The sequence below is a fragment of the Dipodomys ordii genome, unplaced genomic scaffold, assembly GCF_000151885.1.
Source record: "Dipodomys ordii isolate 6190 unplaced genomic scaffold, Dord_2.0 Scaffold8, whole genome shotgun sequence".
NCBI lineage: Eukaryota > Metazoa > Chordata > Mammalia > Rodentia > Heteromyidae > Dipodomys > Dipodomys ordii.
Window position 1 is genome coordinate 24975953 of NW_012267224.1, and position 25505 is coordinate 25001457.

At 38.8% G+C, this 25505-nt stretch overlaps 1 protein-coding gene across 1 annotated transcript; it reads right to left on the minus strand.

Moving 5' to 3' along the window:
* Window positions 1-4265: 4265 nt before the first annotated feature.
* On the minus strand, window positions 4266-20800 carry Lrrc66 (leucine rich repeat containing 66). Its single transcript, XM_013008919.1, has 4 exons — window positions 20202-20800; window positions 13735-13904; window positions 8155-8344; window positions 4266-6798 (listed from the first exon to the last, which is right to left on the minus strand). The coding sequence occupies exons 1-4, from the start codon at window positions 20689-20691 to the stop codon at window positions 5018-5020; spliced, it is 2631 nt and encodes an 876-aa protein (XP_012864373.1). The 5' UTR covers window positions 20692-20800; the 3' UTR covers window positions 4266-5017.
* Between the last annotated feature and the right edge of the window lie 4705 nt (window positions 20801-25505).

Consider the following 25505-nt stretch of genomic DNA (forward strand, 5'->3'; position numbering starts at 1 on the left):
TCCCTGTCTTGGGATTCATTTCACTTAGCATCATCTTATCTGGTCATATGTACATAGCCTTTGACCTTTTCTGCTTGTCCTAGACATATACTAGTTATTGCAGATAAGGGAAACCATGAGACCTATGTTTCTTTGGGCCTGGCTTACTTCACTTAATGTAATTTTTTCCAAGTCTTTCCATTTCCTAACAAATAGGGTGGAATCATTCTTTCTGATGGAGGCATATTTTCTTTTCCTTAAAAAAGAAAAAAAAAAGGAAAGAAAACAAAAGGCATTTCAAGGCTAATTTTGTTGTCATGCCCCAATGGCTGTGGAGATCCCTTGCTGCCAGCTACAGTGCAAGCCCAGGTAAGCCTGAGGGAAAAACACAGGAAAGGCATTGTGGGAGGCAGGAGGGGACAGTGTAGGGTTCCTCTGGATCTGGAGGGAATGACAGAAAAAGAAGGTGGAGAAGGCCCTGACGTTTGAAGCTGATGGTGCAAAGAAGATAGTTCAGGCTGGGACTGTGGCAAGCACAGGGCTAAAGCCAACTGCACGACACCACCTGCTTTCACAGTGAGGGAGCAGTCAGGATCCAGCTGTGGCATCTGTTGCCGCAGGGGACCTGTTCTTCTGCGAAGGAGTCTGCAAGGCGTCAGCTTGCTGTGGCCTGTCTTGCTGACACCCATGATCCCATCCTGGTTTCTAGTCTTTAGTCCATGTACACTCATCTTTTTTGCAGGGCTTTGCTTTCTGTGATTACTCATAGTCAAGCATGGTCTGCTCTTTGTTCTGTAGGGAGACAGGCATGCTGCCCAACCATTCTTGAAAAGGCATTCCAGAATAGATGCAATCATTGGCTTTCCGTGTTCTTCCTTCACAGTCTCCTCACTCTCTCCTCACTCACAGCTGTCTATGGAAGACAGGGTCATCTGTACAAAGGTGGGTTTCTCAGGTGCTACTATTCCCCACATCAACAGAAACACCAGGAGAAGACCACTGTGGAGCCCAAGGCTAAGTCCCAGTCATGGGGCCACCATTTTCCTTGGTTTATGTGAATTTTCACTCTCTAAGATTGTAGTCCCTAGCCATGCCTGATGGGTCATCCAGGATAGCTTCTTAATGTTCTGGTGACAAGGTTGCATACTGTTTTGGTGGTCTCCTCAACTTTATTTGTCCCGCAAGGCTTTTGGCTTCTAGAGTATGATTTAGGACCAGGAGGCTTTTTAGTAACACAAATTTCTTATTACAGTAGCAACGGCTGAACTATGTATTCTCCACTAACTGAGAGCAGGGCTCCTTAAAGTAGGCTAATTTCTATTTTGGAGGTAATATTCTGGTCTGTCTTTGAATGTTTATTGCTAAAAAAAATAATGCTTTAGAAATTCTGGAAAAAGACCAAAACTAGCTTAGGGGAGATGGTATTCATCCAGCTGTAATGATTTGAGCATCTAAAAATAAAACAAAAATCTTACGTTGAGTCGTGAAAAGCCAGAGTCAGGAATGATATCCAATGAAAACAATGAGAATTTTCTTTCCAAATACAAGTGTTATGTGTAGGTTGTATTTATTCAAATGAACAAAGATGTTATTCATGTTTAACCCTATGAATAGATTCATATGAATCTATGAATAGACTCAAGATTATAGATACACACAGATACATACAGACACACACACACACCTACAACATACAGAGGCAGATGAAAAACATATGTGCCAAAGGCTAAAAAGATTGCACGCTTACATTTGGGATGTCTTTGTCTATTATGGTATCTGAGATCTATTCATTATATGATAAAATATTAAGAGTTTGAAAAGCCTTGAAATGCAGTAACACTTTGATTTTTCCATAACCTCTAGAATTTTCAGAATGTGAGTGAAATATTAGGACAGAAGTTTGAAAATAAAATTAAACTAGACACAGTTTGTGCAACATCTAGATTCCGCTAGTCAGAAGCCTTTTTCTCAAGTTCTTGGGAGCATGAGATTTCCAGATAACAAAAAAATGAGATCCACCTGACTCCTTACAAATTAGCAGGCTCCTGAGGCCCCAAGTTCAAATGGTAGTGTTTATTTAAAGATATACAGAAACAGGCTATCCAAAGAAAAAGACACATGTTACAGGTCATTTATGTAATAGCAGAATTTGAAACCTAATCAGCATAGGTGCAAGTAAAACAGAGGGAAAGCCAAAGAAAAGAGGCTTGCTAGAACTCAGCTAGCTTACAGTTTTGGGCAATTTGGGAGGGACTCAAGGTAAGATATTTTGAAAACCTGGAATCAGATCTCACCCATATCAATCAACCATCGCCAAACCAATAGTATGCATATTCAGAGGGGGTATAAAAATGTATTTTAACAAAAAAAAGTAATAGGATTGCTTACCTGCTGTCACCGTGACATTTATGCCACATCATCGGAAGTTTGTTTTGTTTGAAAGTCTGAATAAGAACAAGCAAATAAAATACTCAAAGCTTTATAAACTTCTTTCTCTGTGCAGCTGGAGAAACTGCTTTTCTTCTTAAGAACTTTCAGCTCTTACAGGAGCATCTTCATAGACTCCATGTTGGAACTGAATTCTACCCAGCTGCCAGAAGTTGACTGACAGGAGACTAGTAGGTCTGTCAGGTTATAAGAAGCCTCATCTCTTCCACTATACATACATGGTCCAGTGGAGGTCTAAAGAAATAAGTGAGCAATTCTACATGGGTGGAATGAAGGAAGAAAGGTTTACAGAGGAGAGGAGCTTATACAGATGTGAAATACAGAGAGTAGACAACAGTATGGGCCAAGGCACAGTGGAATGACATAGGCCCGTGTAAGGTACAGCTGGTTTGAATTTTGCATGTGAGAGAAGGGCAGGATATAGTGAAATGAGATCAGGGTCCAGTTATGGACTCTTTGTCCTACACTGAAGAGTTTGTGCTTTCACTATTTATTCAACAAATGCATGTGTTAAGAACCTATTAAATGCCAGGCCTTCAGGGAAGAGATCTATTGATTCATGGAGCTCTCAGTAGAGAAGGGCCAAACACTAAGCTAATAACTACACAAATGCTAATTGAACTCAAGATGAACTCTCCTATGTGAAGAGTAAGGCTGTGCAATGAGAGTTTGTACTAAGAATATTGAACTTAGTCTAGGCTCCAAAATTTCCACTTGTCCAAAAGTGAAGCTGAGGTCTTAGTAGGAGCTAGTCAGTTAATTGAAGGGTTGTTTAACAAGAGCATTTGGGGCAGATGTTGAACCAGGTGAAGGCTGGGATACAGTTATTGTGAGTGACAAATTACAGTGAGTGATGAATTTACCTTGTATGAGGTGAAGAAAAGTATTAAAGATCATAATAATCTAGACAAGAGGTGTGCCTTATTTGAGCATTGAGAACTGGTATACCAAGTTGAGGGTTACCGAGGAGCTAGATCCCTTAGGACTAATGATGCAATGAGGCAGACTGACAGACTCTTTCTCCAGATTCTATCACTTTATTTTCTTCTCAAACTCTGATCTGACACAGTTTGGCCAGCTCCTATCCCTACCTTTGTGCCTATTTCTCTGAATAGGCATCTAGGAACTCCCATTGCATTCTGCTCACAGGATTCTGTCTCAGAGGTAGGAAATGAAAGAGAAGGAATCAGAACACAGAACTTATAACCAACTTTCTTGGATAAATGTCTTAATAGTATTGACCAAGAAAGGGACAGGGGAAAAACAAGATGAATGAATGACCTATGTGTATTTGGGTGACTAGAGCTAAGGATTTGAATCTGGAACTTGGGAGGGAGGTTGGGCCATCTGTATGGCTGTAGAAGCAGCAGGGCCCATACTTGTTAGAACATTGTTGGCAGTATTATTTCCTTGCCATTCTCAGTGCCGACAAAATGGTTGTAAAGAAAGACTGGAGAGAAACTCTTGAGGAGACTGCCTTTATGTGAACATACACAGAAAGAGAGTTGGGAAAGGAAAAGAAGAAAATGTCAGAAAAGGTAAAGATAAACAGAACAGTTCATGAGAGGCCAGACTTGAAAGTTATACCAAAAAGAGCTTGTTTTAAGCTAATGGAAAAGAATCCTTATCTTTTACAGAAAGCATCATTTCTTCTCTTGAAGACTGATTATTTATTTTTTTTGTCTGTCGTGGGGCTTGAACTCTGGGCCTGGGCGCTGTTCCTCAGCTCTTCAGCTCAAGGCGAGCGCTCTACCACTTGAGCTACAGCGCCACTTCTGGTTTTCTGGTGGTTTACTGGAGATAGGAGTCTCACGGTCTCTCCTGCCCGGGCTGGCTTTGAACCTCGATCCTCAGATCTCAGCCTCCTGAGTAGCTAGGATTACAGGCGTGAACGACCAGCACCCGGCGAAGACTGATTTTTTAATCTACATTTTGTTCTAGGAAATGGCCACTCTTTTAACATAAATTATTAAAAATACTTAGAATTGATCTTAATTTTGTAGTGTCATAATTGATCTCCCAAAACATTGTAATCTTCGTGAAGAATTTGTTTCTGTTCAGCATTCACAAATAAGTGCTCCAATGATTACCAAGACGTTCTTTGGTTCTCAAGATGAATGTCCCTGTCTTTTGTCACAGTGGAGTTGCTCTTAACAGACACTCACATTCACCTCCCATCCCATCTCTGGGTCTGTGTTTGAGCATGAAAGTTAGAATCCTTTTCTTTCTACTTGTAACAGATTCTCCCCCTGAATATTCAACCTGCTCTATTTGGCTGGAATTGTTCTGTGTTCTTAATGAACTGCATTTATCTGGAAACTCTTATAATAATAATAGCATTTAGTCCTTAAAACTATCTTCAAAATATTGTCCTTTTTTTTAACCGAGGGCTTGCTTATCACCAGAGACTGTAACACTTTCTAGAATCATAGTCCTCTGGTGAGCATATAGACACCTCATTTATATCAGTGTCTATCTGGTTGGGACCTAGGTCACTCCCTTGAGAATCTTGCTGTGGAGGTCTTAAAGTCTTCCCCTGCTCTGACCTTGAAGGAATATCTTTTTGAGATGTGTCTGTTCCTTGAAATGTCTAAGTCCTTTCCATAGCAGGTTCCTTGGGATCATCAGTAGAAGGTGGTGGTGTCGGTGATAAATTGTCCACATTTGAAAACTGCAGGTCTCTAAGTGAGCATTGCCATTCCACTGCTCCAGGCTGAAGAACTCTGTCATAATCACAAGTAAACACACCAATTTCATCACTTAGAGGTGGATTGTCCAGTGACCTGGGCCAGATCAATGCATCCTCAGATACACTGATGTTAGAGGCACTTTGCAGATGTGCTTCACACAAACCAGAGTCTGCCCTAGAAATTGGAGGCTTTCCAAAGTGGTCTTCCTCCGTTTCATACTTCTCCAGAATCTTTTGGAAGGTGATGCTGTCTTCGAGATGTTCCACTGAAGTCACATTGTCCTTGTGTTCCTCTGAGTCCTCGATCTGCAGAGGCTGGCTGGCCCCACCACTGCCCTCACCATGTTCCTCTTCTTTAGTCACATTCCTTGTATCCTCTGAACCCTCTGAACTGAGAGTAAACAAAGACCCTTCATCTGAATCGTAGTCAGATTCCAAGCCATACTGAAGGCCAAAAGGGACATCTTTTTGCACGGGCTCATCAGGAGCAGGAATGTCCTGCAGGCCACTGCGCCATCTTGGCAGAAGGGTGGATGGTTCTCCATTTTCTGGTTCACTGTATATATCTGCACTGCAGAGGTCTGGGAGTTCTTTCTCAGTGTTGGCCCCAAGGAGTCCTGGATGCTGTGTGTAAGGCAAGCTGATAAAATTGTTCACCTGTATTTCCTTAGAACATTCCATGTGTGGGCCAGTGGTCTCCACAGACAGCTGTTCAAGACACCTTTTTTTACTCTCTCCAGATCCCTGTGTCCTTTCATTTGTTGCTATTCTGGAGGGAGAATCTGCTACTTTTCTTAGGTCTAATTCTTTCAAGTTGTGATGGATTGTGCCAGAGACAGTTCCAAATGTGCCAGCCATGGGAGATACATTCACTGAATGCTCAGGAGGAGAATATTCCTGGGCCACAGTGTCATAATCTGATTCCCAGATCATATCATTCCTATAAATGTGATCCTGTGCTGAGGAAATCAGTTGGTGATGATCAATCTTTGGATGCCTGCAGAGAGGGGAAAGGTCTGCCTGGCCATTTGGAAGCATACTGACACTTCTACTTCCTGCCTTGTTCCCACATTGTTCTGTGCTCTGCCATCTTCCAGGCTCTTTTCTGCCATTTCCCAGAGTCCCATCAGGAATGATAGTAGTGTGTGAGGTTGGCAGTGTCACCTGGGAAGGGTTCTGATTCTTACAGAGGTTCTGATGGAAAGCTGGGTGCAGATCTTTCCTTGGGTGCCGTGTGCTGCTTGAAGCTTCGATTTCATCATAGAATCCCTCATTTGAGTAGGTGTTGTTGGAGCTAGGACTTTTAGTGCATCTTTGTGCCCACAGTCTGTCAATACAGGGTCTGATGAAAAACCCCAAGCAGAAAGCTAAGATAAATGTGATGAACACTGAGAGACAGACAGCCAGGGCAAGGTCTGGGGTATTGTCATTATCCTCTTCACCAGTGGCCCGCACATTCCAGGTGTTTCTGATCCCTCTTGGCCACAGTGTCTGCTTCTCCCGCAGATCAGAGTCCACAGGTGCATCCTTCATCAGAGGGGAAACGCGCAGATACATTCCTTCCCCAGGCCTCTCTGCTTTGCTCCTTATGAGGCTTTTCACAGGATTTTGATTTATGTGAGAAAGGTGTATCTCCCTGAATGTTCTGCTTTTGGGAATCTCTGAATATGAGTCCTCATTGCCTGCAAGTGACAGATAAAAACCATACACTGAGAACAACGTAAGATTCCAGGTTTTCAAAGCTTCTGCAAGTTGTTCTCAGTCCTAATCTAGTTAAATTTTTAGCTGTGGATAACCTGGTGTCAAGTAGCTTCGTTTGTTCCAGCTTTCTTAATTCAAGATTCATTTGTGCATTCGCTCACCCATTCATACCCTTTTTCTTGTCTAACCACAGATGACTCTGGGCACAGGTACACATGACTGTTAGCCATACATTTGCTGCTCACAGACCCAGTAGTTGGGTTTCTCAGGCTTCCTCTCTGACAGCTGGACATGTGAGAAAAAGGCTAGACTGGGTGGGCAGCCTCATTGCTCCTCCTTCCTTCATAACCTTGGCTACTTCATATTTGCCAAAACACTGTATCAGTACCCCGCAAACAAAACAGCAACAATAAAACAAAACAAAACAAACCCCCTATCTCTGCCTTACCTCGGTCTGTACGATTGTTTCCTCACCATTCCAGATGCTGATAATGAGCAAAATATTCATTTTTCTCTTCTGTCCTCCACACTTGAATGCCAATGTGGATTGTAGAAAGGAACGAAACAAGCATGGATGACCACCTTCAACCCTTAACTGTTCTTTGTGGATTTCTTCTACACTGTCTGACAGTGCTGTGATTCTACTTTGATGGCAGTTCTGAACAGAACTAAGTAAGGGTGGAGCTCTGTATATTTATTTGTCTTTTTTTCCAAGATAATTAATATTGGGAAACAAAACCTTCCCAGATTGTTCAACCCCTGTAATAACTCAGGAGAGGGGCAAGAAGCAAATCAAAGGAAAATACACTGTGAAATGTGAGGGATTTTTGTGTGTGTGTGTGTGTAGAATGAACATGTATCACTTTGAGAAGGTTAGAATGAATTTAAAATACATTTCAGATCTTAGAAATTAAGACGTGGGATGAAATTGTGATAATTTGGGCAAAATTCTCTTTAGTGAAATTTCTGTTTACTTTTTCTTTCTTCCCTCCCCTTCCTCTTTCCATATCTCTCCCCCTGTTGTTTTTCTCCTCTCTCCTTTCTTCCCTCCCCCTATCTCTCTTTCTTTTTCCTTCCCTCCCTCCCTCCATCTCTCTCTGTCTTTTTTTCTTTCCTAAATGCAATTGAGGTGATTCACACTAGGTTTCTTTGACCACAAGAAGAAAATTTCCCATGAACTGATGGCACCATGATTGATGACACTAGACATTATTCTGTGACACAGCTCAAGGCTGTGGTCAGAACTCTTGCTTTCAAAGGAACTGTCACTGTCTCAAGCCTCAATTTTTTATGCATTAATGGTACCATCCCAGGGAAGAGAGACATTACTGACATACCTATAGACTTGTTGCAAATTACATCCCATGTTTTCCTCCAAGATTCAGAAATGCAGCTTTGGAAGACTGTGAAGCTATCATCACACTGCCATTTGTTATCAGCCACGTTGACCTCCAGATGGGGAAATTCTAGAGCAATGATCATCACTGGTAGGATGGTGGTCAGAGCATTGTTGCTGAGGTCTACCACCTACAGAGAACAAATTTAAGGCAGCCTATAAACCAAAACACTTTAGGAGTAAAGTAGGTTACAGAAAAATACATTCGTGGTATTCAGAAGTGAAACAAATTTAGGAATGATTTGAAAATCAACGAATAGTGGGTATAAATCTCTACTCTGCTTATAAAAACTCCTTGAGCTCACCTGCTCAAGAATTAAGTGCATGTGAAATCTTCCATTAAGATTTTTTTCCTTACTAGCTATAATTTGTACTGTTAAATAAATGTGGACTCTTGTGTTATCAGGGTTTAGGATTGTAACGGTTTAAATAGGAAATGTTCCTCATAGGCTCCAGTGTTAAAATCTAGGTCCTTAGCTAGTGGCACTATTTTTGGTGGATCTAGGGTGAGATCTAGTAGGAAGAGCTGGTTCCCTTGGGTGGAATCTTTGGGGGCAGGGCTTGCATCTTGCTCCTGGCCTCTTCCTGACTCTCGTCCTTCCTGTCTGTGCTGAGGTGATGAAACTCCTCACAACATGGCTCTGCAGCCGTGATGTTCTGCAGGCACATAGGCCCAAGCAACCATGGGCTAAAAGAAATATTTTCTCTCTTATGTTGTTTCTGTCTAGTTTTTTTTTGTAGCCATGATAAAATCAATTAATGTAACAAAACTGAAAGCAAAACTGGAGTGAGAAATGAAAACTAACAACAGGAAGAATGATTCCTGAGAAAAGATTAAAACAGAATAGTCAAATGTGACTGAAGAAATACCTATCTACCAGCATTTCAAGGGGGTTATATATTACAAAAGGACTGGAGAAACATATAATAGTGCTTCACAATTTACTGCATTGAAAAAGAATGAAATAAGATTAATACTAGTTTTGAAATGTTAGTGAAATTTATTTCATTCCCTTTAAGCATGATGAAGACTTTACACTTTGAAAAATCTATCTGGCCTCAGAAAATATCCCCACACGGAGAGATTAATAGAATAGTCAAGTATTAAATGTATCACTCAGAAGAAAAACAGTGTTCACTGTGATACATGAGTACTAAAAATGTTCATCAAGTTTCAAAGCTAGTTTCCCAGTTATTTTCAAACATGTAGAAGGCATATAGCAAAGGAGATCATGTGTGATTATTGGCAGTTCCAGGGGGTATTGAGAATTACTACTGTACTTTAAACATTCTCAGATGTGGAAAATGAACTATACAACTTGTGGAGGAGGGGGGGTCAGGAGGGAAAACAACTGGGAGAAAACAAGGGAAGACATGACAGTGTTCAAAAAGAAATTTACTTAATACCTGATTTATGTAGCTGTAACCCCTCTGTACATTGCCTTTACAATTAAAAAAATTCTCAGAGTAGATTCTTAGTTTGCCTGTGGAATCCATTACCTATGAGCTGCAGAAGACTCATAAGGAACAATAAATATGCACAGAAAGTAAAATAGGCATACAGCAAATTATATATAATCAGATCAGTATACAACGCACTAGATAAGGTTCCCCAGCACTTTTACATATATTCTTGGTGAAGATAAGTAGGCCTTCTCATTTGCTCTATTAATGTCTGTAATAGCAGACAGAATCCTTTGTCCCCAGGATCGCTTGCTGGTATTCAGACTCTTGAGCATTCCCCCACTGAAGTGTGGGCAGGACCTGTAACTTGTTTCTAGAACACACTGCAGCAATGATACATAACTTCAGGATTACATATAAATTAGCCATTTTGTCAGCAGGATCCCTGGCCCACTACTTCTGAAGCAAGCTAACTGCCAGGTCCTAACCAGTTCTACTGGAAGGCCACAGGGAAGAAACCTGAGGGCAGGCTGAACCAAACGCTGGTGAGGAGCTGAGCCTCCAGCCCAATAGCTTAGTAAGGAACTAAGTCTGCCAACAGCTGGTGAGCTTGGGAAGGAATCTTCTTCCAGATGGATTTCAGGTATGACTGTAGCCTGGGCCAACACTGGTGCAGCCTCTGGAGAGACCATGAAGTGAAGGCCCCAGGAACTGTGAGGCAATAGGCGAATGTGATTTAAACCTGTGCAAATTCATGATGCAGCAATAGTTAATGACTTCACCTATTCACTAGCTTTATTTATTCAGTTAAGTAAATGTAAATGTCTTAAACACTGGAAAACAAAGCAGACACAATGTCTATAAAGAGCGTGATGACTGTCATGTCATTGTAGGGTTAGGAAGCATAGACATTACCAAGTAGCCACAACCAAGGCTATGGTGCCTTTTTGTGTAGGGGTTGAGGATAAGTTAAAGCACATTAGAGGTGTGTTGAAAGGAGACCCAGGAGAATCTCTCTTGATAAAGTAACATCTGTTAAGATCTGGAAGGACTAATAACAGTTAGCTTTTGCAAGTAAAGGATCAGCAGCTAGGGTTGGCCTGAGGTGAAAACAGAAGGACAGCAGTAAGCCAGGGACAGATGGCTTGGAATGAGGCTGGAGAGGCAGGCAGGGGTCAGGCCCTAACTGAAATCTTGTAAGGGTTTTAACAAAGAAGTGGCATAATAATCCAGGTGGTATATTAAGAGAGAAGGCATGGTGGTCACTTTAAAAATTATTTTTTGTTTGTGGCTTCCTTCCAATTTCTCTTTCTTTCTTTCTTTCTTTCTTTCTTTCTTTCTTTCTTTCTTTCTTTCTTTCTTTCTTTCTTTCTTTCTTTCTTTCTCTCTTGTGTCAGTCATGGGGCTTGAACTCGGGGCTTGGGTGCTGTCCCTTAGCTCTTCAGCTCAAGGCTAGTGCTCTACTACTTGAGTCACAGTACCAATTCCGGTTTTCTGGTGGTTTATTGGAGATAAGAGGCCTTTCCTGCCAGGGCTGGCTTTGAACCATGATCCTCAGATCTCAGCCTCCTGAGTAGCTAGGATTACAGGTGTGAGCCACTAGTGCTGGCTTATTTATTTTTTATTGTTATCTTTAAGTAATTATAAAAAGGAGTTGCCATTTAACAAAGCAGTTTATGAATACAATATATCTTGATCAATGTCACCCATTTCAACACTCTTCTTAATTTTGTAGGATATACATTGAATTTGTGACTGCATTTCCCCCTTCTCTTCATTTATCTATTCCTTCCTCTTCCATCCACCCCTTTAAAGTCTTATTTTGCTGAGCTTTGATTCTGTAAGTGGCCCTTGGCTCACATTTGTAATCCTAGCTACTCAGGAGGCTGAGATCTAAGCATCAGAATTAGAAGTCAGCCTGGGTAAGGAAAGACCATGAGACTTTTATCTCTAATAAACTGGCTCAAGGGATAGAGTGTCAGCCTTCAGCAAGAAGAAGCTCAGGGACAGGCATGCCCCATGGCTGGCACACACACACAACACACACACACATACACAAAATTCTATAAGTGGTACAATGTTTACTGTACCCTAAGTACTGTCTTAATAAATTTTTGTGCATCAAAACATGTAGTCCTCATTAAAATAGTCTATAAGACAGGAACTAAGTTGTTTCTATTTTACAGATACGAAAACAGGCACAGAAATCTGGTAACTTGCTGAAGATAGTGTGACTGGGAAGTAGCAGTGCCTTGGTGGAATCTTAGCAGCAGGCTTCCTAACTTTCTTTCTGTGAAGCAGGCTTTCAAGCTCTATTGGTTAGAAGGGGGAGCTGGAGCTTTGTCTCACAGGTACACTTCAACAGTATTTCACACCAGGCAAACAGCAGCTGTTCATGTGCATGCTGCCTTAACAAGACAGCTGTGAGCCACATGTGGCTATCGGGCAATTCTGTGGGATGTAAGATACACACAAAAAAAAAGGTGTTGAAGATCGTAAAAGGGGGATGCAAAAAACCCCTCAGTATTAATTGATGTAATTTCATATGTAAAAAGCAGCATATTGGAAACAGCCTGGATACCCTACAATAGATGAGTAGGTCCAAAAAGTGTGGTTCCATGGAATTTCACACAGCCATTAGAAAAAATAATGTATGTCATTTGTAGGGAAATGGATGGACTTAGAACAAATTATGTTAAGTGAGGTAAGCAGGCCCAGAGAGACAAATGGCACGTTTTCTCTCATATGCAGAAGCTAGATCTAAGATATAATGGACTAGGATGAATTTCACAGGACTCTAGGCATTCACAGGGAGACTAAAGGAGGATATTAGGGCAGGAACACAAAAGCACAATGCTCATATGCCTCTGATCATATGAAGTAATATTTATCAAAATGAACTCCAGGAAAATGAAACAAGAGGATTTTTCTTTGTTGTTGTTTTCTATTTTTTTTTTTTGGTCTTGTTTGTTCATCTGTCTTTGGGACGCCCAAATGGAGGGACAAAGGTGAACAAATTGCAGCAGTGGTATTCACTAGACGTGATGTTGAAAATGAACTATGCAACTTGTAGGTGGGGACGAGAGGGAAAAACTGGGAGAAAGCAAGAGAATGGATCACATTGTCCAAAAGAGAAATGTACTAATTACCTGATTTATGGAATTATAACCCCTTTGTATATCACCTTTATCATAATAATAAATAGCTAGTGCATTGGGCTAAATAATATATTTCAATAAGATGAAATTTACTTGCTTATTTTTGTTTTTTACATTTGGCTTCTACAACACTTCAAACTACATCTTGCTAGAGAATAATATTGATCCATATAGAGAACAGTGGTGGGTGACAGAGGTTATGACAGAAGTTTCTACAAGATCATTTCTGGAGGTCCCTCTGATTGGTCTAAATGATTAGTGAGGGCATTTTACACTGTCCTCACAAGGGGGACGGTATGCTGAAAAGGGCTTGAAGCAGACTTTGGGGTTCCTTATACTCAGCTACTAGGAGTTTAGGAAGATTAACTACAATGTGTAGAGCTCCAGAATGTGGCACAGATTCCCCCAATCTGGTTTGATGTTTAGGAGAGTTGTGGCATTGGTAAGTGCCAACCAAGTATGTACGGTTACTATTTCATTGCTATTTTTCCCATGTCTAATTTTGGCAATGAAGCAGTATGGTTACGGACTCACTCTACGGTCTTGAGTTGTTCACATCTCAGTGTTGGCTAGCGATTCACAGCCACCTTTGAAATGTCCTAGTTTACATAGGACAGTGACTGATCTTGTAGCTTATAAAGACAGACTGAAAAATCACATATTTAATTTCTTGCCAACTGGTAACTGGGATTTTGGAGTGTGACTCAATTTGATTTAGAGGAATAATGTGCCAATTCTTGCTGCTAAGTAATATGTTTAAGCTCATGTTGATTATTGAACGTTTTGATTTTTGAGGCAAGAAATCAACTCTTTTCAGGGATCTTAAAATAGACTTAGGTGTTCAATCAATAGCTAGGAAGAACTTCTTCTATTGAAGAACTTCTTCAATAGAAATAGTCTTTTTAAGGTAATTACCCATATAGCTGCATATTTAAGATAGTATAGACATATTTCAGAACCTTTAATTTTTTGAGGTCCTTGAAGGCTTCTGGGTGGATTTTGAATATCTTGTTACTCTTTAAATAGATGTGCTCCAGTTGCAGGCAGCTATGAAAATCAGAAACCCCAACTTGCAGTATTCCATTGAAGGACAGATCCAAACTCTGCAATGACTTCAGTTTCCACAGACCTGTTAAAATTAAGAAGTAAATGAAAACTAAAACCAGTAGTATTTATAGCAGTATTATTCATAATGGTAGAAAATTGGAGACAACTTTAACGATCCACAAATGAAAAACTGTAGAAATGTGACATAAAATGGTACTATAAAATAGAAAGTAGTCTTTAAAGTTAATAGAGTGGGGTCAACCTGTGAACTGATTCAACAGAAAAAAAAAGTTAAGTTTTAGAACACTATATAGTTCAAATGTTTTGGGTAAAAAAGAGTCATACACAAACTTAACCATATATTTTAAGTTAGTCATTATTAGTAGTCAGTGCATTGAGAACTAGGGTGGCTGGGAGAAGGAAAGAAAGATATGAGAGGGAATTTCTTTTTTTACGTTATATACTTTTGGATTCTTTCTTTCAATCAGTGTGTTCTACTTTTAAAATAAAAGATTCAATTTTAAAAATCCAAACATTTCTTGGCAGTACGTAGGTTTGAACTCAGTGCTTTACATTTACTAGGCAAGCACTCTACCACTGGAGTTACATCTTCAGCATTTTTCTTTACAGACAGTATCTTAGTATTTTTTGCTCTAGGGTTGGTCTTGAACTGTGATCCTCTACCTCCACTGGGATCACAGACATATTACCACGATATCTGGCCAAACCTTGATTAAAGAAGGTGATGAATAGATAGTTATTGATTTAGATAAATGATTCTGATATATCAGGGAAAAAGCTGTTTTGATGCTTTAGTACATAGATCATTTTTTTTTTTTACTTTTAAAGTTTTTGCAGCAATGTCCTTTCTTTTAACTACTTATTGTTGGACCTATTGCTATTTTCTAGATATTCTTGTATTTTTTTCTGAAGTCAGTGCATTACAGCTAGATTTTGTTTTTTTCAGCACAAAAATTAAATTGCATTTTTGTCTCTGCCTTTGTTTCACTTGGTTCCAGGGAGTACCCAGAAGGCCCACTTGGCACTCAGAATGTAGGTTGAGAATAAGGTGCCAGTCAAAGCAGACTCCCAATTTTGCTTTCCCAGATGGGTCTTTCAAAGAAGTGACTTCAATTTTACATTTTTTTTTCTGTTCTGTTCACGCATGTGGGCTATGTCTTTAACTCACTACTGCATAACAGATCAAATTGGTTCAATTCCATAAGGGTTTATTACTTTTCTACTGTCTGCAGAGTACTGATTGCAATACTGATTATGCAGAGATGATGACTTAATTGAAATGACTGTAACACATAAATTGTCACATATTCATTTGTACAGATTAAGCAAGAGACTTTTAGGGCAATAAATCAATCAAAATATTATGAGCAAGGTACTTGGTGCTAAGGACAGAGTACAGAATCTTCACCTTAAAGCTTAGTCTGTTGGATTGGTAAAACAGACAAGAAAAAGTTTATTTATACAAAGTAGTACATCCAACTATACAATTCCCTATTAATTGCCTGTCTATTCATCAAATGATCAAGTCCCTTCAGGGCAGAATTCACATTTTTGAAATCTTGCATTGCCTCTTATCCAATATACATTCAATAGGCCAGAGGCAATAGTATTTGGCTTACATAGTGATTTAAAGGTCTTTGAGGAAAATTAAAGATTCAATAAAAAATCTGCATTTCTGGTTTCTCTCGAAGAACTGGAAGTTCTTAGTGGCATAAGACAGCATTAGCTAGAGCTGACTAAGAGCTACTTGCTTTAAATGGGGGGGTAATAAACTCATAGAAGACTGTGATTTCTTTGTACTCATGTTTGTATAAAAAGCAAGAAAACAGCAGATAGGCCAAGAAGACCACATGTCTAAAAAACAATGAAAGAAAACCAAAGTTAATATTATGTTGGCATAAGCTAGTAAGAAATACTCCTGCAATAGCAACTCCAAATGCTGGAGTCCCTGTGTACTGCCCACTGTACTTAGACTTGTCCTCAACTCTTCCCAATGCAGTTGGACACTGCACCAGTACCCTAGTTAGGCTGCATCCAATGGGAACTCACCATGAGGGCTAGTTATTAAGAATTTGAATATAAATTCTGGAGAAAATGTTTCTCTTTACAGAGGAGAATATCACTGAATGTGTTTTTCTTTCTTTTCTCTCTCTCTCTCTCTCTCTCTCTTTTTTTGGTCGGTTGTGAGGCTTGAACTCTGGGCTTGGCCGCTGTCCCTCAGCTCTTCAGCTCAAGGCGAGCGCTCTACTACTTGAGCCACAGCGCCACTTCCGGTTTTCTAGTGGTTTATTGGAGATAAGAGTCTCATGGACTTTCCTGCCCAGGCTGGCTTTGCACCATGATCCTCAGATCTCAGCCTCCTGAGTAGCTAGGATTTGCTCACGCCTGTAATCCCTGAATGTTTTAATATACAAATACATAGCTCTAGGAGAAAAGATGCAACAAAAGCCATTGGTATTCTATAGGTTTCCTAACATTTTCATGATACCTTTCTGGCCTACTTGGCGATGTGAACTCTTATTTCCTACAATACCTCAGTACTTAATTGAATGGATTAAGTACCCTAGTTGCTCAGTAGGGAAAGCTCATGTCCAACTCTGAAGTGAAAGAAAGAAACAATTTTAAATCCCTATTTATATTCTTTATAAATTCTTTATATTCTCAAAACATTTCACAATCATTTCAATTTTTAATTTTCACAAAATCCTGAGGCTTATCACTATTTTCAAAGGAAAACACCAAAACCCAAGAAGGATACAACAAAAAAGAAAATTATAGACCAATTTCTCTGATGAACATAAATGTAAAATTCTCAATAAAATATTTACAAATCAAATTCAATAACACATTAAGATTATTTATATACCATGAACAAATTGGTCTCATTCCTGGCATGCAAGGTAGCTCAACAATATACAAATTAATAAATATAATACAGTACATATACAAAATTGAGGACAAAATTATATGATCATTTCAATAGATTCAAGAGAAATTCTGACAAAATACCAAATCCTTTAACAACAAAAGTGATAAAGAAAACAGGAATAGAAGTACTATATCTTAACATATACTATAACAAGTACTATATCTTAACATATGTTAAACTTGTGCCAACACTGAATTGGGGGAAAGAGGGAACTATTTTCTCTAATGTCAGGAGAGACAAGAGTTTCCACTCTTATTTTACTTTGCTTGAATCCTTAGCCACTATAATAAGGCAAGAGAAAGAAACAAAGGAATGTAAAGGGGAAAGAAAGAAGTAAAATGATTCCTATTTTCAGATGTGATACCATACTAAAAAGACCCTACCAAAAACCTCTTCGATCTGAAAAGCACTTTAGCAAAGTAGTAGTAAACAACAACCAGTAATATTTCTATATATTAAGAGTGACTAAGCTGAGAAAGAAATCAGGAAAACAATTCCATTTACAATAGCCTGAAGAAAAATTAAGTACCTAAGAATAAACTTAACTAAGGAGGTGAAATACTTCTATAATAAAACTATAATACCTTAAAGAAATTGAAGGAGACACTGGAAGATGGAGACTTAATGTTCACAGATTGGCAGAATTAATATTGTGAAAATGGCTGTGCTACCAAAAGCAATCTACAGATTCAATGCAGTTATGTTGTTACAGATAATACAAGGTTCCATTTTTAGGACACTTGAATTTAGCAGTGACATTATCACCTACTATATTAGTTAAAAATGCATCGTGGCCAGGCACTGGTGGCTCATGCCAGTAATCCTAGCTACTCAGGAGACTGAGATCTGAGGACTGGTTCAAAGCCAGCCAGCCTGGGCAGGAAAGTCTGTGAGACTCTGATTTCCAATAAACCACCTAAAAACTGGAAGTGGTACTGTAGCTCAAGTGGCAGAGCGCTCACCTTGAGCTGAAGAGCTCAGGGACAGCGCCCAGGCCCAGAGTTAAAGCCCCATGACTGACAAAAAAAATGCATTGCGCCATATGAATATGTATACATAAAATGATGTTCATCAGGGAAAAAAATACCTTAAATGTTTGAGTAAACCAATTAAGCCAACTATTAAAATACTATTTGTAAGGCAGGTGCAGGTGGCTCAGGCCTGTAATCCTAGCTACTAAGGAGGCTGAGATCTGAGGGTTCTGGTTCAAAGCCAGCCTGGGCAGGAAAGTCGGTGAGACTCTTAACCTCCAATTAACTGCCTGAAAACTTGAAGGGGCCCTGTGGCTCAAGTGGTAGAGCACTTGCCTTGAGCTGATGAGTTCAGTAACTGTGCCCAGGTTCAGAGTTCAAGCCCTATGATTGACAAAACACACACACACACACACACACACACACACACACACAACCAACTATGTAATATTTCTCTGTTATCTTTCATCCATCTACCTAACATGATATAAAATAAAAATTATGGAACATAATAGTAATCTCTAAAATTTTGGAAGGAACAATATATAGGTAAAAAAATAAACTTGAGGGGCTGGGAAGGTGGCTCAGTGGTAGAGCGCTTGCCTTGCATGCCTGAGGCCCTGGGTTCGATTCCTCAGCACCACATAAGCAAAAAGAAAAAAGCCGGAAGTGGCGCTGTGGCTCAAGTGGTAGAGCGCTCGCCTTGAGCTGAAGAGCTGAGGGACAGCGCCCAGGCAGAGTTCAGGCCCCATGGCCGGACAACCCTCCCCCACCAAAAAAAAGAAAAACAAAACAAAAAAAAACTTGAGCTGGGTGCTGATGGCTCACACCTGTAATCCTAGCTACTCAAGAGACTGAGATCTGAGGATTGTGGTTCAAAGCCAGCCCAGGCAGGAAAATCCATGAGACTCATCTCCAGTTAGCAGCCAGAAAACTGGGAGTGACACTATGGCTCAAAGTGGTTGGCTGCTAAAAGAGCAAAAAAGCTCAGGGACAATGTCCAGACCCCAAGTTCAAGCCCTGTGACTGACAAAACAAAAACAAGAAAACCCTTGAAGAATGCATACTGCATGAATAACTTTAATTTCCCCCTCTTTTCCTTCAACTCCTAAATAATAATAGGCATTCCTTTTGAAATATGAACAATAAGATAAAAATTACAAAATAAGATCAAAACTAGTTTACACTCTACGTGAAAATGCTACACATGGTTTTATGGAAAAGTCAGGAAGGGAAACTCTCACCTTCCACACAGCTCTCTAACACAGTGACTTGAGGACTTACACTACCTGTGAGGCTGTTATTGTCAAAATGATGCTTATGGCATGGATAGATGCTATTAAGAGGCAAAAATAAAGATGTGAATAGTCAAAACTGAAAAATGAGGAAAAATGGTGATTTGTGATAGAGAAAAGATACAATCCTTTTTAAAAAAGTAAAATTGTCATATAAAGTAAGTGCTTAGCAAATAGTGAAGGTTAAGAACAAAGAGAAAGTGAAGTGTCTAGGACTCCAGAATGTTTTGGCAAAGGAAAATCCCAGTGCTGGTGGCTCATGCCTGTAATCCCAGCTACTCAGAAGGCTGAGATGTGATGGTTGCAGTTCAAAGCCAGCCTGGGCAGGAAAGTCCATGAGACTCTTACCTCCAATAAACCACCAGAAAACCAGAAGTGGTGCTGTGGCTCAAGTGGTACAGTACTAGCCTTGTGCTGAAGGGCTGAGGGACAGTGCCCAGGCACAGAGTTTAAGTCCCACAACTAAGAACAGCAACAAAAAAAGGCAAAGGAAGTCTTGCTTCATAAACCTGATATATTTTCTAAGTAAAATCTGGCCTATTTGTGAAGGAACTCTAACATGTACACTATTGGGATCAGATGAGTATTTATTACAATAAGAAGAGAGGTAAAGCATTCTGTTAGAAGGTAGGACAAGAAATTCTGGTTTTGACTTGATAATAAAAAGTGAATGTACAAATTCATAATACTGATTCATAGTACTGATCTACATTTGGAGTACAACTAAGTAAGAAGAGACAAAATGTATTCCAAGAAGAAAAAAATCACAAATATGTCAACACAAAATTGCATTGCTACATATTAAAATATCCAAACAAGTTATTTCTCAGTGTTTTTTCTGTATTAATATACAACACTCAGAACAAATAAGTTAAAAATCATACATTATTATTTAGTACCTAGATACTTTCTAGTATCTCTTGACAAGTGTACCTAACATTAATGTGAGTCATACTAAATGGAGATTAGATTGGATTTCATATCGGTTCCACACTATATATCCTAATTTCCACACGTAGGACCTTTCATTGTATTTGCTCCAATCATATATTGACATTCGGCTGCTCCCTTAAAACTGAAAATAAGAATTTGGTTGACATAAAATAGTAGTTTTCCATAAACTCACTGTTTCTCTGATTCATTCGACTTTTAAAACTACTCACCCGTGGGTATATCTCTGAGTTTATTTCTTTGAAGACTGAGCACCTTTAGAAATGGAAGCTCATGTTGAAGGCTGCTTCTATGTAGTCTCAGCTGTGAGGAGTGAGGTCCTGGCAGATCCAATGAGATAGAGTGGATTACACTGTCACTGAGGTTTAATATTTCCAAAGCATGTACATGCTCAAGAGGGCATGAGATTATTTTCCATATGATATCATTACTGGGGTCCAAATGCTCTATTTCCTGTCCTTGTTTTGTAGGAGAGTGGAAGAGAACTTTAAGGAAATGGAAGCTCACATCCACTGTGGCTACTATCTCTGATTCATCAGGAGGTGGAAAATGTTCTTCAGTAAAAGAACAATTTGTCAGAAGATACTCATTCCATTGGTCCTCAGAATTGGAGAAAATGCTGCTTTCTCTTGATGGCTCTGCCATTATTCCAGTGAAGACAAGACTTGTAACTAGGGTAGCAATGCTGAGGTTCTTCATCATGCCTGAAAAAAGTGAAGTAAGATGACTTACTCAAAATAAATTGTGTAAACACTAACAGCAAATAAGAAGCAGGAATTTAAAAATTTAAGAATAAAGAAAATGATCTTGACTATCATTTTAAGTGAATGAGTTCTTAGAAGTCGGGGTATTTTAATGTAGCTAACAAACTGAAAGCTATAGTATAAGAATTACACTTCTGTGACATTTTAAAGGACCCCTTGATTTTTCAGAAAATATACATTCATTAAGGCCTCACCTGTGCATCTGTTTTTCCACTATCATTCACCCAGCAGTCTGCTTCGGAGTGACTTAAACCTACTCAGACTAGACTTTCCTTTGCTGGTCATTAGCACAGGGTAAAGTCTATTGCGCTTATCTAGAATACTGTAATCATCTGTGTGGTTTATTACAGGAATGACATCCAGTTTCTCGAAACTGGGAACCTCCCGTATGAGTAGAAAGTTCAACTGACAAAAGAGACAACTTGATTTTTAAAAAAATGAGTCAATGAACTAAACAAAGTTCATCTTTGTGGCTTTGACTTTCAAACCATTTTGAAATAATTTAAGTGTAAAGAACATAAAGTAAAATGGGTCAAGAAAAGGATTCTCTGCCTCAGAACATGAAGATGTAATGAGATATAGAAACATGTATCTTTTTTCACCAAAAATTCCAGGAGAGCAATAAAGTTCTTGTAAGTATACACAAGTTATAAATATTAAATGTAAACACAAAATAACCTGAAATGATTTGTTCTAAGTTCTATTTTAAAAACCAATGTGTACACAATCAGTAATATTATTCTGTATTCTCTCTACAAGTCAAATAAATGGCTCCTTCCTTTTTGGTCTAATAACATGCATACTAGTCTTTATCACTACAGTCTAAAATATGAAATGGCTTAACTGCCTCTTCTTGAGGCAGTTAATCTACCCTAGGTAATTCCAAGGATACTGTTTTCTGTTTTCCTTATATAATTTCCTCATTTAAAATCTTTTAAGACCTTCCTTAATTATCTATAGCCCAACTCCTTTGGGTTGCCATTCAAAGCTTCCCATTATCTACCTAGTCTTATAAATTAAATTTGGTAAATTCATGTGGAGCAACTGCTCAGATGTGACTTGGGCAAAAACAGTTATGTTTCAGCCAATAAAACATTGCTTATTTTCAAGTCCAAGCAGAATCCTTTTCTCTACTCAGCCTAAATCCTACACATACTTTCAGACTTACCTAAAATCTGATGGCCCATTGCCTCCTTTCCTGCTCTAGTGTCTATTTTGTCTGTTTCCACCCATCTTTCAGTCAACATTTACTGAATGAATGGATGTCAGTAACATTTAGAGTGTCAATACTATGCCTCATTGCCAGTATTTTGCCTTATAGCTGTTTTTGAACTCCCCAAAAGATAGTAAGGACTCTCTCTCTCACACACACACTATATATGTAATATATATTCTATATAAATTAAAAATATATATTATATATAACATATATATATATATATATATATATATATATATATATATATATAAATATATATATGGAGGGGGGCTTGAACTCAGGCCTGGGTGCTGTTCCTGAGCCTCTTTTTGTGCTCAAAGCTAGTATTCTACCACTTTGAGTCTCTGGTTTTTGAGTGGTTAATTGGAGATAAGAGCTTACGGGGACTCTTCTGCCCAGACGGGCTTTGAACCATGATACTCAGATCTCAGCCTCCTGAGTAGCTAGGATTAGAGATGTGAGCCACTGATGCCCAACACATTTTATATTTTTAACAGTCAATACTCTCATTGGGATACCTGTGTGCATGCATGCAGAGTGAATTAAATTCACAACATACCTCTTACATTTGTTTCACAGGTCAATTCTCCCAACAATTGAAGGACACCTAAGTTCAGGTACACATGGTCATAAACTTCAAGGTGCCTTACAGCAAGGAGGAGATTTCCACTGTGCCCTATGTGCAAGACTCTGAAATGGAATTAACTTGCTCAGCTGGAAGATATTTGTTTATACACTCAGAGCTGCAATCATTATCTATACAACTGCACTCCAAGCTTTGACTATAATACGAGCAACCCTTCAGAAAAAAAAACCCAATACAGTCATTACTTTGCAATATTTAACAGAGAAAGCTACGGTTCAAAACGCCTTTTTAAAAGGAGATTTAAGTTAGATTTTTTTTATTACCTGGTTTCAAGTTGAAAAGACTGACAACTGAAAGTCTGAACTCAACACAGTAGGTAAGGATAAATCTAAAGTTAAAAGCATTGATTTTATTTATACTACATTCAAATTTATCTGTACTAGGTAAGAAACCACTGAGATCTCTTAAGTTTCTGAGGAAACTGTAAACAATTAGGTAAAATATAGTCCTTAGGGTGACAAATTCCAGCTGAAGTATGAGGAAGCAGTTAGAAATACTTGGATATGTATGTATCAGAGTGAGTCAGGGGAAGGCAGAATTAACAATGCAGAAATAAGAATTCATTCTTTCATCAAGAGAAGTTGGAAAAAGTCAGGAAAAAACAAGATACTGATGACAAGCTATGGAAAGACACAATGTTACTACTTGCACCTGAAGCATACCTTAAGATCCTTACAGATCCTTACCGGTTGGCAAGTGGGTTGGTCTACAGCTGGGTCACGCCAGGTGGAGATCCTAGACCTGAGCCCTGGAGGCTCCGCCCATCCCATCAGCTTTCTAGGTGGAGCCTTCACTCTTTCATTTCCAAGCTCTTGCCACAGTGACAGTGCACAATCCCCTGGGCCATGGAAGCATACAGAAAACTCTCCAGCTGGGACTAAACAACTTTTCTAACTTTCATTCCATAGAAACATAATAAATATGGGTCCAATTCATCTCGTGTGTGTGTGTATGTGTGTATGTGTGTGTGTGAAAGAGACAGAGAAAGAGAGATCAAGCAGAAAACTTTTAACCATTAAAAAACAAAGAGCAAATAGTTTACAGAACTTTTATTGTAAAAAGAGGTCATTAATCATTATTACAAATGAATCAACTAACACTCAAGTTAGCAACCAGTAACACATTTATGTTTTTTTTAATATGGCATAATTTGAAACTTTTGCCTTCTCAGCATTTTAAAAAAATTAATAGAATTATCAGCATGTCAATGGTCTCTTCAAGTGTAGCACCTTAACAACAGTTTTACTCCTTTAAAAAAACAGTCATTCAGAACTGGTAGAAGTTCACCTTTTCATCATTAAAACAATCATACAGCTTTATTTTGGTTTTGTTTTCATAATGCAAAAAGAATACATGTAGGTAGACTTCCGAATATTGCACACTGTGGATAGTCTCTGTTTTGTGATATTTTCATTTTTTTCCCAGGTGCCTGGTAGTGACTCCCTAAAGTCTTGCATTTATTTATTGCGCCCCTCTCTGCCATTGCAATCACTTCGAGAATGCTGTCCTTATTTAAACAAGGACCATCATGCCTCTAATGGGGTCCTTCCTTTGTCACCTACCTCCACGTGGCTGCTTGTCCAGTGGAGGTCAGTGCAAAGAAATGAGCACACAGCAGGAAGAGACAAACTTCTGTTTATTGGAAAGATACCATCTGGTGGAGAGACTGAGTAGCTACGCTTTACTGGGAATCAAAGTCATGGGTAAAATGGATGGTTCATGGTTGTTATGTTTCTCAGTGAATTTTCCAGTTTCCCATTCAATGGAAAAACTAAGACCCTGCAAAGTACCCAATAATACTATACCAGGAAACAATCAGCTCTATAAAAACATCAAAATATCTTCTGTCAAAAGCATTTAATGAAGATGTATCAAAAAGACAAGTATTTCTCAAAGAGAAGTAAAAATAGATTTCATGAATTATATATTCAATAAATAATATTTTGTAATATAGTGTTATATAGTTTTAGTAAAAAATATTTACTGAAATTCCCAAAGCAATTTAAATAGAACAGTAACAAATGCACAATTTAAAAGTCTAAACAAAAATTCTATTGACTTAGTTTTCTGAGCATCATTCAGATATTAATGATACTGAATATATCCAAATGGTTCACATACTGCTATAATTAATAATACTCAGAGGTCAAAAGGCTTTCTCCCTTTCCATTTAAAGACTGCACTCAGTGTTAGTCAATTCCTTTTTTTCAATATAACTTTTTGACTTTATAATCTTTTAGGTATCTGGTTTTCCTATCAGAGCCAATCATGACAATATTGAATATGAATTGCATTTTGTATTGATTTTCTTAAGAGTTTCAAGTGACTATAACAGAATGTGGTTACATTTTGGTGCAGTTGGGTTTCTGCTACATCCCTACTTCCTATTTTACACCAACCTACTTTGGGATCCTAGTCTTTGATTTTCCATGTATCTTAATGCCAGAGTTCCTCTCAAATAAAATAGGAAATACATTAAAATTAAACTGATTTAAGAGTTATAAATAATTACAATGAGATAATAATATTAGAGGCAGAGATAGTCTTATACTTATTTAAAAATTACTTGCACCAGGTGCTGGTGGCTCATGCCTATAATCCTAGCTATTCAGGAGACTAAGATCTGAGGACTGTGGTTTGAAGCCAGCCTGGGCAGAAAAAATCTCTGTGAGACTCTTATCCCCAATTAACCACTCAAAAACTGGAAGTGGCATTGTGGCTAAAACTGGTAGAGTGCTAGCTTTGAGCAAAAGAGCTGAGGGACAGCACCTAGGTCCTGTGTTCAAGCCCCATGACCCCCCCAGCCCCCCCAAATTATGTGCATTATCTCCTGTATTAGCAACCTTTGGTCCAGTGCATCCTGGTGCACAGGGCATATTTAACAGGG

Bases quoted from the DNA above. Each gene is read 5' to 3' on its own strand.
- Lrrc66 (XM_013008919.1), bottom strand. From the start codon at position 20,691: ATGATGAAGAACCTCAGCATTGCTACCCTAGTTACAAGTCTTGTCTTC. The intron at 8,345-13,734 runs GTTCTGAAATAT...TGTTCTCTGTAG, and splicing joins AGGACCTCAAAAAATTAAAG to GTGGTAGACCTCAGCAACAA. The intron at 6,799-8,154 runs GTATGTCAGTAA...TGTCACTTGCAG, and splicing joins AATTTGCAACAAGTCTATAG to GCAATGAGGACTCATATTCA.